Below are 20,968 nucleotides of genomic sequence, written 5' to 3'. Positions count from 1 at the left end.
GGTCGCTCTCTGGGCTAACTGCAGTATTTCTGTCCAGCCACTAGACATGTGGGGACTGAAGGCAGGGGAGGGGCTGAAAGAGCAGTGAGGAGGAAGAGGGACCAGCACACTCAGCTGGCACAGCCCAGTCGTGGGGAGTAGGGCATGTGGGCTTAATGCCAAGAAAGAGAACTGCTCTGAAGAGATGCCAATGTGAATTGAGGCAGGCATGGCCAAAAGCACCTAATGCTTTTTTAAATGTTATTTATTTGATGGCAACAGTGATACAAGTCTACTTTGGACCAGCGTTACATTACAGTTGCTTAGTGCAAAGCTGAGGACCTTAACTTCTTATGTGGGCTATTCTAAACACTCAGCCAAAAACATTCTGTAGTAAATCTCAGACAGCTGCATGCAGAAAGGGAATTTCATTTATTGCATTCAGTCAAGGGCACAGTGGTAACATCTGAATGTAGAAACCCGGCACATTTCCTTCTGGTGCCCTTTAGGTTAAAAGGGCAAATACAGAGCACATAGTATTGATGTGTCAATGTGTGCAAGCTTAGGTATTGGCATATGCAACAGCGGTTCACATACTCTTGGCTATGATGGTATTCTTAAAGTGAAACGTGGCTCCCACAGCATAGGTTAAGACTCTGTGGAGCCATGTGGCAAAATCCCAGATACACCAGCATGGGCCTGCTGAGTGGGACATGGCCCAAGTCCAGCCAAATGGAACACAAATTGCCCCAAACTGTTCAAAACCTTGCCTGGAAAAAATTTAAGTGGGATGTAAGGTTTGCCATGTGATGCACAGTAAATATTTGGTCAAAATTAATGAAGGGGCAAAGTCTGCCAAGAAGCCTTTTTCTAGACGTCCACAGAGGGGAGACTGTGCCCAGTCTGGCATTAAAAAGAAATTTCCTTTTGCAGACAACTGCTCACTGGCCTGAATGCTTTCCAGCACCCACTTACCACGTCTCTTCCTCAAAACATACACACCAACTGTCCAGGTACACAATGTAATGAACCAAATACTGCTTCCTTTGATGTTTCAAAGTGAAAACAACTTGATCGCAAATTTAGTTACTCCCCATCTGTCAGTGTTCCACATTTGACAGCAGAAGCACTGCTCAGACTAAAGCTGTGAGAAATGCTAGTTTGGAAATATTGATTTAGGATGATTTAAAAAAAGAAAAAAGAAAAGAGAAAGTATATCTGAGTATATCTTAACATCATGCCCTGCCACTGGTCTACTCAACATCCTCTTTTAAAAGTGACCTGTTGAACTGCCAAAATAATGATTTTCAGACAGTACTTCATCATATATGCAGTGCAATACATTATGGTGTGAAAGTCCTTTGTTAGGATAACGGGAAATATGACCATATGTGGAAACGTGTGGAAATATACATGAAAATACAGCACACAAAACAAAAACTGAGTTTGTAAAATTTAACAAGCTTGTAAGTCAATATTTGGTATGACCAATGCCAACGTATTCTTCAATACACTCCAAGTCTTTTAGGCAAACTTTCTTGTAATTTCTTTAAAAAGTCTTCAGGAATAGTTATTCAGGACATTCAAAGTTCTCCTTTGGATGTTGGCTGCCTTTTGTGCCATCGTCTATCAGGATGCCACACTGGTTCAACGTTAGTTAGATTCCTTTTTATGCTGAATGCTCCACAGGTCACTGTTAAGTCATTTAACGAACAACAACAAACCAAAAAAAGAAAGAAAGGAAAATGGTCAGGTTCAAGGACTGTAATTAAAATGAATGAAAAAGCAGCCAATGGCCAAACTTTAAAAGATCTTCAGAAAGCCTGACCAGACCAGAGAATTATAAGTCTGGCTCGTTGAAAGAAAAAATAAAGAAATAAGGGGTCGCTCAAGACTTTTGCACAGTACTGCAGCTAAATTGAACATTAGTTAGATTTAGAAGCTACGAATGGAAGAAGAGTTCTGAATTATTTTGGTCTTGTCTAAGATGCTCAACGTATTCCCATCATTGTCACTGTACGCTGTGTAGAGGTGAAGAAAGAACTGTAGTATTTTCTGGCTAGACAACCTGTCAAGACTACATTTTAGCAGGAAGTAAAGCCTTTCTACATTAATGACTTCTAAGGCAGGAAAGGTGAATCTTTCAAGGCAAAGTGCAAACAGGGAAATGGGGATGAGGCCCTAAACCTACAATGAACCTGTTTTAAGTCAGAAGTATGAAGCTCACCATTGAGAGTTGCTGACTGACATACAGACAAATACCAAAGCAATCTTATGTTTAAACGCTGAGGAAGCTGTCTTTCACAGAGTACCTACAATTGTTATTCAATTAGAGCTTTCATGGTTTAAGCAAAAGACGGCACATCAGAAGGAAAGACGGGAGGTGACTGCAAAACAATCACACAGTTGAAGGACTCTGAACTCTTTACAGAAGAACTGAAGCAGATTTGCAAGTCTCTCGAAACTGAGAAGTAAAAGCTTTCTGAAAGAGGGGAAATTCGGAGCCTTTACACATAATTAAAAGGCGTTATTCTTGTTCAAAGAGTTCAATAGCATTTGGACATTTTAGAGACTGTGGCACTTCACACATTATCAACCAAGAAAATAAGAGGAAAAAACAGTTTGGGGTTTTTGTGTGAGATTCAATGGTGACATCAGGTTTCAGAAAAAATAATGTCACCAATTCCCAGAAAATATGTGAGGCTGATAATGGGCTGGGATTAAAGTTAATCTCTTAACTCAGAGCAACAGTGTATTTACATGATGGGAAAAAAAAAAAAATCACCCAGTTATTTGAAGCCTCCTCACCATGGTTACTGCTGAATGGTAGAACAGGCTCCAAAAGCAGTCCTGTAATAGTAAGTTTCAAGGTCACCTTCCCATTAATTATGTTTTTCAGTGCTTCCCCTTAAATAAAGTGCACCCCTCCTACTTCTATCACTGTCTTTTGTGTGACAGAATTAGCCCCCAGGAACCAGTAGATTTAGCTGCTGACAGAACTCACAATAAGAGTGGCTTTTAATCATGAATCTGCACTGCATAAATAGATAACAAATGTTTCAAAACATAAAATAAACAGAATAATAATAAAAAAAATGTTTGACATAGGAAGACAACCTTGTCACCAAAGGGAATCTTGAATCTTAACAGTGGCAGCATAGCTGAGAGGGGGAGGAACCAAATACATTAATCAACTAATTAGCAGTCTCTCTTTTAACTGCTAATTTAATCTATTCCTCTCAGCCTCTTTAATGGTATTTTCCCCTGTCAGTTATAACCAAAGGGAGGTTTAGCATTTCAAAAGTGTATCCAGGCCTTGAAATGAGAGGGTAATAGAATGGTCACAGAGGCTGGGAGGAGGCCTGAGCTCTGGGAGTGAGAAAGAAAAGACGGATACAGGGAAAGGCTGTCCTCAATGCCATCTCTCAGTCTCCCCAGTGGAGAAAATGAAAGGGAGGGAGGTCTGAACCTTTTTAAAATGCACAAGGCAGAGCACCCCACGGTAGCACAGCTTCACCGCCACAGCAAACGGTAGGCCCAGGGCAAGCCCTGTGAGAGTTCCTGAGCATGCAAATGTTAGACACGTGAGGGATGTTGGCCATGCAGCCCGAAAACCAAACCAAACCCTCACCGCACCACTGAAGCTTTGTTCCAGGATCTTTAATTTACTCAGCACTTCTAAAAATCAACTTCACCTGTCCCCACATGTCCTCCTCTAAAAAACCCAACTCACAGTTTACCACCTCTATCACCCTAATCAGCACATTCAGCAGTGCCATGAGGGAACAGTAAGAATATGCAATGTGCGCACAGGGAGCCATATCAAGAGTATTCCCACAAGCTGGCGTATCGTGGTATGTTTGACTGCTCCATCCTCCCCTTCGTCCTCTGTTCTTCCTCCCTCCATCCCCCTTCAACACCCTAGGGTAGCCTTTGTGTGTAGCTGCACTCCTCTCTTCACACACCCTCAGTCTCTGGTGAACTATTCTCTTCCCCTCCTCCATGCCTTACAATCGCCCCGTTAAGGCAATACAATACGGCCTCCTCGTCCCTTCCCCACAGGCTTTTTCTGCGTGTCGGCCTGCTTTATTTAAGAAAGACTCTGCACTGACCAGTCACAAAAAAGGCAAGTCTTAAAAAAATTGGGCCAAAACAAAAAAAGAAAAGAAAAAAAGTGGGGGATGGGTAAAAGGATGAAGAGATTTCTTAAGCCCCTTTTGCCACCCCACACAAACACAAGCCCCATGTGCCTGTCTTTTATTCTTGATCACATCTATATTACTGAAATGATCAGGACACCAGTAATACATTCAGGATAGATCAAAAAAGCATGCATGTGTGATACAGAATCAAATGTAACTTGTAGGGCTCTGTAGGAAACAAAAAAGGTCTTTATATTTTTTTAATAACAGAAAGCTGTGGGAATTCTAAGGGTGCCATTTGTGAAATGGGACGGAAACCAGACAACACCGTTCATCCTATAAGGACACAACATTCATCACTTTTAGACCGAGTGGCAAGAGGGAATGTTTGTCCTCCACGTCAACCGACAGAACAAGATGCATTAACTATATTGGCCCAGGAGTCTAATAGCCTAGACATGCCTGCTGCCTTCAAATATCAGCCAGCTGCAGACTAAAATGCTTATATGACTTATATGAAGTTATGTTCCAGAGTATTCTTAGTGTAGACAGCTTATCTCTGTCTGGCTATACGTTTTTGGGGCTTAGACCGACAGACAACTTGACAGACAAAGTGATACTTGCTAAGTAAGTCATGACAACATTATCAGCATGGAGCGAGCAATACTCTACGAAACTCACACCGTCTAAACTGAATCCTGGTGAGACACAGCCGTTAATTCCTGTGGTACTTAAAATACCAAGAAGTTGACACAAAGGACATTGAGAAGTATCTTCCTCAGGTTTTTTTTTTTTTAATCTAAATCCTCCATTTCTCCTTGCAGACATCCGTATCAGTTGAGCTGCAGCCACGGCAAATTACAAACTATTGACGTCAGATGGATTTGTTAATTAATCCAATTAAGCAGTCCTTTGAGGTCATTAAAAGAAGAGCAGCCGAGGGAAGGCAGATCATCAAGAGTCACTGCCTAATTTATCTGCCCTCAAACAAACTGTTTTGAAATGTTTATCTTGTCGGTCATTAATGAGTTAGCCACAGTTCTCATGGACAGGAAGAGCACACTCGCTGGCCTCCCACATTCCTCCATGTGTTTTCACTAAGCCAAAGTCTACCTAATCCCGGATCTTAGGGTGTAAAACCCAGTTTGATTCGGATTAGGATCAGATTAAAGTGTATTAGTGGAAGTTATGGAGCTACAGCTTTATGGACACCATCATCTCACGCAGGTGTGAGATTTTTAGAGGTGACACGACAGACTCGAGACTCAAATTTCTTAAGAAATCTGCTTTGCTTACCCAAAATCAGTTCAGAAGGTTAAACGCTCAGATAAATCATTATTTCATCATCATCAAATTTTCATCATATTTTATTCGCCACATGCAGTAAACTGCAGTGAAATGATTATTTGTATTTTGGGGCCATTTGAAGCAACTCCTAAACACTATTTCACAGAACTGATAAAGAGAAATGGGTAAGGGAAAGACTGGCTTTAATGAGCATGTTTCCAGGCCATGTGGTAAGAAGCCAGGAGACAGAGATACGTCTCACCTGTGGTCTCTGGCCATTAATTGGCTCTGGAACCTGCTGTGTCCTGTCATATGAAATGTTGTGATGTAGCAGGTGGAAGTGCTCCACGATTTATCAGCACTTATGGGTCAATTTGTCAAGACCTCCACAGCTTGAATGTGCCGGGGCTGGAGATGCTTACCGAGGTGGTACCACTCCCACTGTCTATGTTTTTATCAGCATGACTACACATTCACACTTAGGCACTCTGTTGGGCTGGATGTAATCACTCCAAGGGTTTATAACAGCATAGAAGCCAACTTTTAGAGGAAAGTCTGATATGTGCCTTAAAGGTAGAGCCTCCCTGTTAATATATATATATATCATTCTAACAACCCTTATTTCCTCAGAGTAATCCATAGCATCTTTCTGTGTGTGAGAAGCAGAGCCACCTCTTGCCCTCATCTGAATGGCACCTCTGAGGCGAGTGCAAGGTTTGATGAGCACTTGGAGGAGAGATAACAACCATTTAGTGTATAGCAGGAGGACAGATCATTCTGATAACAGGGCAAGACAAGACAGAAGGAGGTATCAATTTACACCCTTCACACACAGCAAAGCGGCAATAAGCAAGTCATCACAAGTCTGTCAGGGCAAAGGTCATTTTATCTCTTACTTGCTATTTCATAGATACAAGAAGTATTAAAAATATATTCTCTCACCCAGGCTAAATCTTGAACGTTTAGAATAGGATACAAAGACATGTTACTAAATGCCACTGAGAGTTTGCTTAAGGGATCTGATATATTCCCTACTCCAGAATAAAGTTCTCAGCCATGCAATTAGTGGCAAATGTGAAATATTTTTTCCTGGGAAGTGGCATGAAATCTAATTTTCCTGACACTTGTGTCTAAACCAGGGCTAGTCATTATAGTATTTCTTGTCCAGTCCATCTCTCCCCAGAAAACATCCCGAGACATTCACAGACGGGAGTAATTGGAAACTCTGCTCTCCTACAGGACGGGACCATTACTGGCTTAGGAGCCAGCTTAGGGCGGAGCAGATTCAGTTCTCAGCCCTCACCTCTGACCTGACTTCCTGTTTAGGTGCTACAATATTTTCTTGTAGGTTCACAAGCTCTCCCCATCACCATACAATAAACAATGGCCAAACTTGCATGAAACAAGTCAGAGGTTCAAATAACTCAATGCAGAAACACTGAATCAAAAAATGGATGAATATGGGCTGCCAGACCTTATAGGGAATGAACTGGATATTTTATTGGGGATAGGTCACTTTAAGGCTTAATAAAAGTCATTTAAGTGTGAGTATGAGTTTTGCTGACTATTACTTAGGTAATGAGGTGTGCAGTAGCAACAGTAAACTGCAGTAAAGGGTTCAAATGTCACTGCTATTTCTCTGACACAGTAGTTTCTTTACAAATATAATGTATATTGAGCATCTTCCTGTATAGAAGTTCTGATAACTAGTTTTTTTTGTTTTGTTGTGCAGTTCTTTGTCTACAAAATGTCCCCATTCCAAACCCTCTCCTCTTAATGTCCTAAAATGAGGTGGTAAGCATTTCTTCTCAACTCTGAAGCAGCTGACCTGGAAACCCCAGCTAGCACGGTCCAGAAACTCTATAAAGAGATCCATGTGATGGGTGAGAAGAAACAAAATGTGAAAGATAATGGGAGGGGGGTAATGCAGGATTAGGCAACAAAGACACCTAAAACTGTTGTAGTTCTACATGAGTTGCATACATTTGTATTACAAAACAACCGATGTAAAAAAAAAAGAAAGAAAAGAGAATAATCTCTGTGATTTGATTTTAATTTTATAAGCATAAAAATAGTGTTGCACTCAGCAATAATCGTGGTCCAGGGGGAGAATCTTGACATACATAGAAACATGTTCCCCATAGGGGCATGTGCTGTCTGTATGACCGATGATAGCTGCTCTTTCCACTCATCCCATACGGCCTCAGCACTTTATGTGTGACTTTATGTGTGCTCAGCTTTTAAAAGTTAAGACAACCCCTTTACCCTGGATGTTGACTTTTGTGGTGAAAGAAAAAAAAAAAAATCACCGTTTCGTGTACTTTTCTCATTTCAAAGCATGAAAGTGAAAGAAAATACATTAATAAAATAGGATCATCTTACAAAGGGCAGAGCAATGACTACAACACACTTCCTAACAAAACTCCAGCTCTCAAAATGTGTTTACTTATTTCTGGTAAAGTTTGTAACTACATTAGTGCAGAAACCATTCTGCACGGAGTGCTCCTAAATCAAATACGTTTGTGCATCCACTGTCACTTAAATCATTTTAAAACGGCCTTTATAAAATTAAAGATTAAAACTTGAATTTAATTCTTCCCCGAATTTTTCATTTCAGCTAGTAAAACCCCAGTTAAAGGCTAGCAGATTACTTTGAATCATTACCAACGACTTACCTGAGCACACATGGAGAATTCCTAACAGAAATACAAATCCAATTAAAGTTGGAGACATCATTCAACGTCTCTCTTGTGAGAAATGTTCTCGTATAATCCAAATTATATAAATAAAAATTGAGGCATCCGCTTCTTCATGTCAAACTGCACTCAAAGGGAAAAAGCTTAAAATCCACAGTTTAAAAACAAACACACTGATTTTCGTTTGTGAGTCCCAAACGCAAATGATAAAAGTCCAAGATCAGTCCAACACGAGCCTGATATGGCTTCTTGGTGTAGGTGAAATTGGGGAGTTGAGATGGGAAAGAATAAACCAGAAACAGTCCGAGATTTCAACACATGTTCTGTTCCAGTAGTCCAGTTCAACTGAATGATAGCATGTGTTAAATGTGTGCTAGAATCTCTCAGCGCAGAAGTGGCAGAGCTTTATCCTTTCTTTGGATTCATCCCGTTGCTGCTTTCACTGACCAACCAGGATGTGTTGTTTAAATCGTTTAGTTCCTTTGTGCAAAAAAAGTAGCAAAGTAATAATTCCAGCGCAAAGCAAAACTTAAGTCCAAAAGTGCGTGAAATCACGCCAGCGGTCGCCAGAGTCCACGCTAAACTGCTTGCAGTCACATTATTTCATTCCAGTTCTGAATGTGTCACTTGAGATCGGAAACTTTGCGAGTTAGTCCTATCCTCTCTCATCCACCGGATCCGGACACAAGATCACTGCAACTTTTCCATCACTTTCCCCCCCGTTTCTCCTCCGCTGCAACTCCTATCACTTGTGCGCGTCGCAGACACCGAACTTCAGGCGAGTGGGGGGGGAATACGGATTCATATTCACAGGATTTCATTCAAGGAAAGCGGAATGCCTCGTCAGTTGGTATGCGCCTTTCTACCCCCTCCATAGACCCGAATCTTTCGCAGAGAGGAAATTTAACCTCTTCCTGCCTGGATCCCACCGAGCAGCAAAGTTTCACAGAGACAACTGGCAGTCTACTGTAATTTCTTTCAGTATGTCCAGTCATGAGACAAACCCTAGAAAGCTAGTCTATCCGGATATGTGTTTTATTATTTCTGTGGCTCCTGACCACGAACATGCAACAGCCGATTCCAGTGCTATTCCTACAGGGATTTAATATAATGTTTTCACAACTCATAGTTAGTAGTCCCTGTAATGGGTTTAACATACTTTAAGGTTTTGTTTTCCCTCCGATGGTTTCTTAGACCAGTGATTATGCAACTTTATAAACTACTTTAGGTATAAAATTTTGTTATTTTAATCATTTTAAGCATTAGGCTAGAGTTGGATGAAATATCTCTTCTTTAAATATCCAATACTGTTTTTAAAACTCCCTTTGTTTTACAGTACATGTAAAACAGTAGTCCTCCAGTCCAAGCAGCTAAATGCTGAGACTGGGAGCTGAACTCATAACATGTTTTTCCAAATACCCCCAGCCTTTCCACCGTTTCAGAGAAACAGTATGAATACATTTTAATATAAACCCAAAGAAAACAGCTCACAGTTATTGCGACAAAGTGCACCGTCCATGACCACAGATAGTTAATTGAATTCTGACAGTATTTATATTCTAGCTTATCATTTCCTTAAAACAAAAACAACAACAACAACAACAACAACAACAGAATAACCTATATAAAATGTGTCGTCCCGCGCCCCCTTTTTTGTGAGATTTCTCCGCTATGGTCAAATCAGTGCAGTTTATAGATCCCAACTTCTGTAGGCATGACGACTTTAGACAGCGAGTAGCTGTCTAACATGTATAAATTACAACTCAGCAGGATATACTATATACTTTATTAGAAGACCCAAAATGTGGAAAGAAAAAAAAAAGGAATAGCAAAAAAAGAGCCACTGAAAGACACATTGCCTCACATTAGATCAGAGCGTCTGTGTCGGATCAATTGAGCATTTGTTACCACACAGCGCCCTCCAGTGAACACTATGTGAAATAATCCAACAACGACTGCTTTGTCTGCTTTCGTGAAAGAAGGTGTGGCAGTATTACCACCTGGCACTGAAATATGTGCCCCAGCTTTTTTCAGACAACAAGGAAGTGTTCACACTGTGAAACCTGAGCACACTGGCTTGCTGTGATTACTGTTATAAGGCGTTCATCTTCATTAGAGGGAAGGAAACAGAGTATAACAAGCCCTAACAATCCTTTCTGTTTTACCATGACAGCATTTTGGATGGTAAAAATATTATTATGAATACATAAATTAAAAATATTTCTAACACGCATGGTTTAGAACACCTCTTTCTGCATTCTTAAATTTAAAAAAATATTCTTAGATCTACTTTAAGCCTTCGCTGCTTTGATTGTTTCCTTCTCTGTGCCCCAGTTTTCACTCCTGCTGATGAACAATTCCACATGACTGACATATTAAGAGAGCAGTCTGTTTTTGTTTCTCATTCATCCATGTGTGCATTACATTACACTTTTACACACTCCATTCTCACTCCATCCTTGTGCCAGGTTTTCCTAAAAGCTTTTGCAGCCCTGGATCTCTAAAGTGGCTGTTCAGTTGATCACTACCAGTTGAATAGTAAAATTTCCTCTAGCCAGCAGCAGATGACAGTAACATAGAAGCAATTATCAGCTAAGTTCATGGTTAGCTCCATCAACACAGGAGGGTGTATGAAAATGCTGACTGCTACAAGAGGACGTGAGTATTTTAATGGCTAGATGTTGCCCAGCAAAGACTAAAATGTAGGTATAAAACTGAATTTCACATAGCAGACACAGTTATCTGTGTCACAGATCACTCATAGGGCTGTCTTATGTCTTTTTTCACATTAGCTACAAAAAAGGAGACCCCCCCCCCCTCCCAAGATGACACAAGAGAGGCCGAAAATTGTTCCCAACAATAAAATGCCGTTATGCTTTTATGCCATTCTTGGACTCTAACCAGGACCAGGACAATAACTAAATATGGTCAAATTACATTAAAGTCTTTTGTAATCTGTCTTCTTGTAGTTTATTTTCTTCTTTCTTCACTCTTCTTCAATAGTTGTTAAGAAAAGAAAAGAAAAGACAAGAAAAGACAAGAAAAGAAAAGAGCCAGTACAAGTTATGATGACTGAGCTCTGTAAATGGAGGTTCTTTGTCCTCACACTTCCTTCTATAACCTTGATTAGACTAGCAAAGGGAAAAAAAGTGACACAATATCAAGGCTGTGATGGCAAGAGCCAAGCTGAGAGCTTTTAACACTACAGCCTAACGTTTCCTACAAAACATCTTCCAAGAATTTGTGAGGTAAAAAAGGACACAAAAACACCCGCTCCCAGACTGCAAAGTGCTCCAAATAATGTTTTAACAGTTGTTAACTAAAATTACTTTTTGATCCTGTCAAAAATTTCAACTGGTAGTTACATGGCATTGCAGTTTTGTACTTACTGTGAAAGATCTGGCTACACTTGTGGAATCGCCTCAAAGTCTGATGTTTTCTGTGAAGTTCAGGATTGTTTGGCATCTGTTTGCACCAATGGGACTTCTGTAATCCAGATAGGCGATGGGTCGCATGTGGACCCTTATGGTCTTTAGGGACTCCCAGCATGACCAACATTGCAAACACCATCACCAGCAAACCAACAATCTGCATGGCGATGAGTCTACACAACACAGAGCCAGGGTAATGTAGATGTGCATATAAAAACACACCTTTCAAACAATCTACTGAAGTAAGGAAATTTCACAAACACGCCTTAATTCATCCCTGCTCCAATTAGATAAAAGACACTCCTTAAAATGTAGCAAATAATAAAAATGCAATCCAAATTCTCCAAAGCAACAACTTGCAAACACTGCCGCACTTCCCACCAGTCCTTCATGCTGCTACTCCTGAGATCTGCCAAAATACATAAACCCCTGCAGTCTTGGCTACCCTCCTAAATCCAGGGACAATGTTTCGCCCCAGAGTACGATGGGATCCTAATGAGGGCAAGTCTATGTACAATATGCGTGGTGAAATTCGCTCCCTTCTCCATCTCTTCATCCCAATGCTCAAAGGAGAGACTCTCTCTCATCTTCCCAGTCTTTTCTTTCTCTGATAATTCTTTTTAATATTCAAAAGGAGTTTGTGGACATTCTGTCTTTTCTTATGATGTTTCTATGCATGCAGCAGCACAGGGGATCCTGTTGACTACATGCTGGGCGTCTTTTCAATTCTGCTGGCCTCCTCACAAAACCTAGGCCCCCTCAGCACAGAGGTGATGGGGTGAAACACAGGCAGGCTATAGCAAGGGAGCCTACATCCCCCTTTTTTCTGACTAAGACTATTTAATGGCTTTCATTCCCATCTCGCCAGCACACCAAACAAGATCGCATAAGACAAAAACTTTCCCCCTCAAAAAGATGCTCCCTATTGAGAGGCAAACACAACACTCTTTCCCAGAAGACAGAAAAGTGATGCAGTATGGGATTTAACGTTCCACAGGCTAGCGTTGTTACTCCTAAATCCATTGAGGCATAAACAGAGACAGACTTGCAATTGGAGTCACCTTGGAACCACAGGTACAGTATGTTTGAGTTTCCTTCACAGGCTTTTCGGCTGGACTGTTACCATACTTTACTCGCCTCACATTCACTACAGTCAGCTTCTTCTCATTCATGTCGTGTCCTTGCAGAGCCATCCTTTTATTTATTCATTGTGCTACTTTTATAACACAACAATTCAAATTTACAGTCTCCTTGAGTTAGCAGTGGACAGCACAACCCCAAGGTGTTTTCAAAAGATAAAGACGAACAACTTGAAGAAAAAAGGACTTGTTTAAATGGATTCTCATAGCATTTTACAAGACAATCAGCAAACACCTCCAGGGAAACTTTGTCCTGCTCCTGATTTTGACTGTAATGCATTTTACAGTTGCACAAGTAGCCCATCACAAATCAAAGAGAATATCTGAGATGTCAGGAGAGAAATGTCCTTTGACAAGCAAGGTCAAGTCTCTCTGGGCTTTATGCTCAGATCCAGACCTGAAGCTCCATGAAATAAACAAAAGAAGACCAGAAAAAAGCCATGTCCTCTAGTCACCACAAAGCAAAAGATGGACTTAAAACAGATTCAATTAAAGATATGAAATTGGACTTCATAAAACTCCTGTGCCAGTTTGCAGAAATACCCCTTTTTTTTAACAACGTAAAACAAAGTAAGTGTTGCATATGTGCTGGATTGAACCTGCAGAATATATCATGTTGAATAAAGATTGCTTCATCATACATGGATCCTACAATGAGAACTTCTTCTTTCTCTTGAGACAACTTGATTTTTAGGAGGCATGACAGACTCAGTGGAAGGAGTGGGAGACAAGAACTGATGTGAGGTGGAAAGAAGAGGTGACTTAGGGTCCTGAAGAAGTTGGATGATATTATTGTTACTGTGTCACTGTGGCAACAAATCATTTCTGATTGGTTGGTGAGGGGGTGATAAAGCTTCAGGAGCACCAACCACACTATAACTAGGTGTACAATCATAAGAATTTCACTACAGTTACCGTAAAGAGAATTACTGCAGTGTTTAACCACAGAACAGTCAAAAACATTAACATATCAATGAAATGGGGGAGGCTCATCAACCAGTGTGGACAAGAGTTTAGTGCACACATCTTCAGGAGTTAGACTGCCACGGTGCCAAACAATGAATCAAATTAAAAACACAGCTGTCTAGTTAGTCTCAAATCAGCCATATTTAGACCCTGACACTATTCAGTGTGCAGTAAGTGCAGTCATGTCATATTTCTGGAACATCTATGACAGAAACCTCAGCAGCTGTCAGGCCATTTCGTGATGCCTCTCCACTATGCACAATTACACTGGAACATCAGCTCTACAAGAGAGCCCAAGAATGTATCATTCTGGGCTCTGTCCCAGGATAAATACAGTTAATCCACTAACGTGCAGCCAAGGAACAAGGCAAAAGCCAAAAAGCCTTTTAAAACTGGACATGACCAAAATGTTTTTGCTATTCTCTACTGACAGAAATATCACAGAATCAAAAAAAGGACAGGCAAAACAAAAAAGCAAGATGCAAAGCTGCAAGTAACAAAAGCTGAAGAAAAGAGTAAGAGTTTTTGTCTTCTTACTATAGAATCTTTGTTCAGGCATTTAAAAAAAAAAAAAGTAAGAGATCCACTAAAAGAAAATCACAGAACAAATGTGTTTCTGTTCAGGGAATGTCCTCATGCATGACACTGCTGCAAGAAATGCGAGGCCGGGGTGGGCACTGACGACAAGAAAGAAGGGGTGCTTTGCAGGATGCCACAACGAGGTTTGGAACACAAAACAGGATGAGGCGATAAACAGGCTGTTGCTTTTCCGCTTGCCTGCGCACACTGAATCCCTCTTTCCCTGTGTCTTTTAATGGGCCTCACATTAGCATCTGTTTAGCGTCAGCCTCGACATGGCCTGTGGAGTCTGATTAAAATAACCCAGCTATCACGTAACACGCTGGCAGCGACATCAAAATACAGTCAGACATTGGAATATGTGCAGCAACAGACATTGGGGAAGTTAACATGAATGTTCTCTACTTCTGTTGTCCGAACATTTTTGATTAGTCGCTTCTGTTCAGACTCTCGTCTTGCGAGACCACATTCCGTATGGAAAGACATCAAGCGTTCAGATTACTGTGCAGCGCTCACTATGGTATCTGATTGTTTTTTTTTTTTATTCATGACTGTGCTTGCATCACGTGGAGATAAGATTTGAACAGTACAGGCCTCTCTGGCTGTCCTTGGATGCTCTTATTTTCCTTGAATGCAGCTTGTTCAGTGACCAAAACTTCACTCCTTCCCTCATAAAAATGCACAACGGAAGAAAGAAGCAGCATTGTGTTTCATGCTTAATTGGCTTAATTGCTTTAGAGACACAGGAGCTTTAATGACTGACAGTAGGACTCAGTAACTGAGCCAAGAGATTCTTTTGTTCTTATCACTGCTGGACCTCAGCCAATCACATGGCAGTGAGATTGAAAACAAGAGCCAGAGTGGAGCAGCAATCTGACTTTAATTTAGGTGGAAACATAAACAATCATTTCCTGGTCAGATTCATTTTATGCAAGTCACACACTGCAGCTGTCTGATACAGTATATTTAGGTTTTGACTCTTATGTCCAACTGAGTCAACTCTGTAGGTACTGGTTTGCAGATACGGCATACCTGTACAAAGAAAGTCACATATAAGGAAAAGTATTGCTATAGGCAATCATATATTCAGAATGTTCTGGAGTGCGTCTATGTCAAGAGCAGTTGCTCATTTTACCCACATTCAGGTAATTTTCTTTAAAAAAAATAGTCAAGTTTTAACTGAGAAAAGCAGTAGTTCAGCTAAGATGGAAGTACTGTCAGATAGGCAAAGTCAAAGTTATTTATATAGCACATTGAAAACAACAACTGTTGACCAAAGAGCTATGCATTTAAAAAAATCAAGAGATAAAATAGAGAAAAGAAAATCTGATTAAGAAATAAGACAAATAATAGTAGTAAGAAAAAAGTAAGTAAGAAAAAATCTAAAAGCTCCTTTACTTCCCAGAATTCATAGAAAGTCTGAGGCACCACTTAGAGGTAAAAACAGAAATAAAAATTTTCACCTCCAAAAAGTGAGTAGCATGGCTGCTCTCTCACCTGTTAAAACAGGTGTTACCTGTTTTAACAACCAGGCATCTAAGAAAAATAGGCTTTATAAGATTTAGCCAAGCTAGAAGTTAGCAGGAAGTTAGAAAGATAGTTTCCACCTAAACATGATATACCATATCCCAAATGAATTATTTCTAAAAAAAAAAGAAGTACAGCTCTGTTAGCAATGTTTGGAGGGAGTGAAGTTGTGCTAAGTGGGGTATAAGGATGTCCTCGCTACAGAGGTATGGTTAGTTTAATATAAACGCATTAGCACAGAAAAGGTTGGGAGGGGGGATAGATTGTTCTTGACAGTTCTTGAAGTTCATATTGAGGGTTCCTGCTGGGCAGAGATAAATACCATTATATGGCAGGAAGAAGATGCTGAAAATAGATCCGATTTTATCCAAGAGAAAATCTGAGATGATCCCTTTCACTACAAGGTTTGTCATTAATATGTTGCTATGTGGTTTGGATTACTTGCTGTGAAAAACTCCTGATCCTATACACAATATTCACACTGAAGTCTTAGTTTGCCTGACTGGGGATTTAGACTTCAGCAGGAAATCTACAGCATAGGTTCGTCGTACCCACAAACCTCTCTGAAACCCTGTAACATAGCCTGATGTGCAGCCCCCTGGAAATGTAACTGCACGACCACAAAGTAATTAACACAAGCATAAGTACTGGCGATGACATCAGCCACTTACATCGGTTACATTGTTGGCTCTACAAAGATGCACTGCTGAAGTCTAAGACATTCTAATATTTGGTGTCCAGAATCCATGAGCTGTAATGTACATTTGTTTTTAAAACTTAGTTTAAAGACATGTTGCACATACAAATAAATAGTGCTTATAAAACGCTGGAGGGGCACAGAATGACTACTGATTATTTTTGGGGGGCTTGTTTTTTTATTAAATAAAACAACACACACAGCATTACTACATGTTAAAAACATGACAGCCTTAATCACTCAGACACTGGAAACAGGGTTGATCTGTCACTTAACAAGTGGATTTTCTAACAGTTTTGAGCGTACACTATTGTGAAATTACTACAATACTACCAGCTCTCTGAGACTCTAGCACAGAAGCATTTAAGGCTAAATGCTAACACACTCCACGTCCTGACCTGAGTTTGGTAAGTGTAAAGGACAGTTGTAGTTTAGAATATTAAAATACAAATATTTCTGACTAATAATGCATAAGGCTTGTTGTGATGCCATTAATTTTACAGCTATATTTCCTAATTTACTAATGACGGCCGGAGACGATCACTATTTACAGTTTTAATCACGAAGAAGCCATAATTTTGTATCTGCAAAACCTTGACAAGCTATCCAGTTGTAGTTTAGTGTTTTCACTAAGCTACATTGTGGTGGTAGGTAAGAAGTCAGAGAAAACTAAAGCTCTCAAGGTAAACCTTCTAGGACCACATTTTATGCCAGTCCAGTGATTCAGCTAGCCAACAGGCCCACACTGCCATTGTCAGAGTCTTACAGCTACTTTTATTATAGCCGGTTACTGCTTAACATTCCTAATTCAAAATGGTTTGGTTTGTAAAATCTTTCTTTTATATTTTGAAAAGAAATTGATCAGTGAAGCAACAACACAAACTGTTGTTTCAATAATCCACACAAACCTAAAGTGGCACAAAGCTGAGAATTGATGGGGCATTAATATTTTTCCTGTGAGGTAGTTCTTATAGTAACTTTCCAAGTGTATTTAGAATATCATTCTAGTTGCGGTTACAGTGGATGCTTTGAGCCAACATCAGCGATTGATCTTCTAAGATCCCGAGCAAGGAAAGATGCTGCTCATGCTAAAAGCATTCACATCCCTCAAATAAAAAGCCTATTCTTTCTTTTTCTTTCCCTGGTGCGATCAGCTGCCAAAACAAACTGGTGCTGTGATGAATGCAATAAATATGATCGATGGGATATCTGGGTGCTGCTGACCTCACACCACGCGCCAGAGTAGAGGGAGCAGGTGCTGCTCAGATTTACAGCCCACCTCCTCGTGATATTCCCCTCTCTCACACACACAGACAGCGAGCCCTTCTGAGACACAGTCACACTGTTGAGTTTCCACAGCACCCCTGCAGCTCACGCCGACTCTCAGAGAAACAGGCTTATTATTGTCTCTGGCTATACTTCATGTCCAACATGACTATGCATGAATCATATCACCACTAATAAAACCAGCAATGATTTTACAGATCATCAACCAGTCAGTCCGGCTGACAGTTATTACAGTAATTTCTACTGGGAGGAGCACATGGGGTTGTCGGCGAGGTCGAAGAACTCCTTATGCGTTGGCTCGTAAAGATAGCTAATTGATCTGAGGGCAAAGGCAACTCTGGAAGTGAACATATAAACTACAGAGTTTTGCCAGGAATAATAAACACCAGTGCTTTGGATGGGTCATTACAAACAATAAATCTGGGAGGCATACAACAAGTTCAAAAGAGCCACTGATGAGTCACAAGATTAAAACCAAAGGCAAAATTTCTTTGGTCCCCCTTGTGCTGCTTATGCATCAGGGTTTTTATACTTTGGTGGTTGTTTTGGAATCCTAGATGTAGTTATGGGACACTTAGACATTTTAGTACACTTTAGTAAATGGATCAGGGCTTTATTGAACTGTAGCTTAAGTGAAAAAATTACCCTTGCTCTTAGATCCTGATCAATCCTGCCTTTGTGCCAGGCTGATTGAGGATAGGTAATTAATGTGCATTTGTGGATAAATAACTAAACTCAAATGCTCTCTCCCTTTCAAAAAGCTTGTGAATAGATTGTAGTGCTATGTAATGCTTCAAGTACATAATGAACTGACAACAAACTACCTTCAGCTCCAGTTAATGTTTTGTCAAACTCAGCTTAATGATGAGTCTAGTTTGACCAGTCCTACTTTGTCTTTAACAGTCTTTAACAGAGGTTACTTTTTTGAAAACAAATGAGTTTCACTTGGAACAAGAAATTGAGTGTAGTGTGTTGTACCTCTGCTCTCAAGTCAATGTTTTGATTGTAAATCCACCGAATTTCATCACATAACTAACTAACTCCACATATCTGTACCAAATGTTGCTGTGCTGAACAGATTAAATTCTGATTTTGCAAAAAGCTATTCTGCTCACAGCTGCCTCTTTTGTAAAGGAAAATTGTTTGGGGACTTGTGCGCACAACACTGTTACTGCATTGTTGTACCAGAATTATAGTAGCCTCTCTGTGTGTTGAGCAAAGAGATCCAAACAGGTCAATAAAATGAGGTAAAGATTTCTTCCTGAAATTATTTTATTTCAGGATCCTCACCCTGACATGTGACAGGTTTGCCTTTCTGAGCTTTCATTTGAGGTCCCTGTTATAGAAACTTTGTGAACCACCAACTTATGTATGGCTGGACAAACCAAACCAGTTCGACCACTACCATTTAGGAATGGAAAATTTTGACCCATTTACACTCTAAAATACCTCCAAAACATTTATTATCCTTTCATTTGGAAACAAAGCATATTTGACAGGACAAGAGCAGAAGATTATTAGCACTTAGCAAAACCCCATCCAATTTTCTTCTCAATTATCATGAGGACACTAGAAACGTGAATCTGAATATTCTAATTTAATTCTCACCTCATAGTCTTTGTGTTTTGACCCCTTTGCACTCATGCTAACTCCCATCTCCAATCTTACTGCCACTCCAGTGCCTCTTGACCACATTACTACACTTGCTATCCTGACAAGAATGGCTAATAGACCTATTTTTTTGGACAGGGCTAAGCTAAGCTGTGCAGATCAGGGAGATGAAAAGAGATTGGATGGGGAACAAAAAAACCTCCAGCAGCAAAGAGACTACGGGGAAGCTGTATATAGGGCATTAGTGCTTGGTTATAACTAATTATATCTCAAGTGAATCGCTCCTCCAGGCGTGGCAAGGGATATCTCTCTATTGTTGCACTGTTATGAAATGAGTGCTGTTGCCATACTGGGGATAATGTGTGTGAGTGCAGCAAGCTGAATGTGTACAATTCTCTTTGCTTCCTGTATCATGATTATCAGGGCACTACGTCTGATGAACATAAATGAGTGTCATGGAGATGTGACACGATGATGCTGTGGGGACTCTTGGGTAATATATGTGAAGGTGATGCTGTCAAGGAAATTGGTTTTCAGGGTGGGGACTCAAGGCCAGCGCAAGAGCCCAGTAATGAAAAGAAAGGATGAACAGGGAATAGAGTTCTCCATCTCTATCATGATAACGCTGTCTGTGCCATGTATCCAGGCACAGTCCACTTCAGCTCCACATCAATAAGGTGAAAACAAGCGCCAAGATCATAAAGACATCGAGTAAGCATTAACTCCATCCACTCCAGTTAAATAGAGGTATTATTTCTTTTCCTAGAGGTTAAATTGCTTTTTGTACAGTTTGGTAGCAGCAGCTGATTTTTAAAATTCCTTTTCTGCTAAATTTGTTTGATTGTGCAGTTTGATAGATCATGGTTTAAAATGATTTTATTATTAGTTTATGGACCAAAATCAATACTTGGTAAAACTGAGTGTAACTGATTAGATATTGAGACTTTATTTAGTTAAATATGCTGGATTTGAACATACAATAACTACTGCAACATTAGCATGAATATAAAAAAATACCTTCTCCCTCCAAAAAATTAAATTTGTGTTTGCTTTTATCGTCATTGTAAAATAAAAATGTGCCATGTGACAAAATGACACCTGACAGAACTGTGTCACACAATGTATGCTTTTACTACAGTATAGGCAAGAAGCTAGGCTCAGCTCAGTGTTGTCTATATTCTTTTGAAAGTACCAGCATGGTTCAACATGAATAGGGTACACACTAAATGTTTTTCTACATTCATGCTGCACTTGGTATATGCATCAGTCTGGTGGATGTTTCGGTAGAATACTGTTTATTCTTAGGTAGACATCAGGTGACTGCTGTTTGACAAATACAGTATTTTAGAGTGTGAGACATCATCAGAAATGACTCGACTACAGTATATACTACAATGTGACAACCAGTGCTTATTGCTTAAATACAATTTAGAGATAGAAGTATGCATATGAGTAAGTCAGTAGAAGTGACTGTAAAGACAAAAAGGAGCAACAGCCTAGAGAATGAATATCTTACATGGTGTAAGTCATCATCTTTATCACTCGCACTACACCTTTTTTCATTTCACTACAGAAATGTGGACTAACAGCCTGCATTGCACTATGTGAACGCCCTGATGGATAATTT

The 20,968-nt window shown here is 40.1% G+C and overlaps 1 protein-coding gene across 5 annotated transcripts in view; it reads right to left on the bottom strand.

Moving 5' to 3' along the window:
- The window catches only part of robo1 (roundabout, axon guidance receptor, homolog 1 (Drosophila)), a 222,750-nt gene that overhangs the window by 121,419 nt on the left and 80,363 nt on the right, over positions 1–20,968 (bottom strand). The window contains exon 1 of one of the 5 annotated variants that reach the window (XM_085243906.1): positions 8,084–8,948. The exons of the other annotated variants lie outside the window; for them this stretch is intronic. Coding sequence (XP_085100032.1) covers positions 8,084–8,144 — 61 coding nt within the window. The 5' untranslated portion in view covers positions 8,145–8,948. Of the gene's footprint in view, positions 1–8,083; positions 8,949–20,968 lie in introns of those variants that run through there. 5 annotated transcript variants of the gene reach the window in all.

The sequence above is a fragment of the Mchenga conophoros genome, linkage group LG14, assembly GCF_057382185.1.
Source record: "Mchenga conophoros isolate Kocher_MC1m ecotype Shallow Benthic linkage group LG14, M_conophoros_male_GT1.1, whole genome shotgun sequence".
NCBI classification, from domain to species: Eukaryota; Metazoa; Chordata; class Actinopteri; order Cichliformes; family Cichlidae; genus Mchenga; species Mchenga conophoros.
This window is presented reverse-complemented; position numbering and strand designations above follow the sequence as displayed.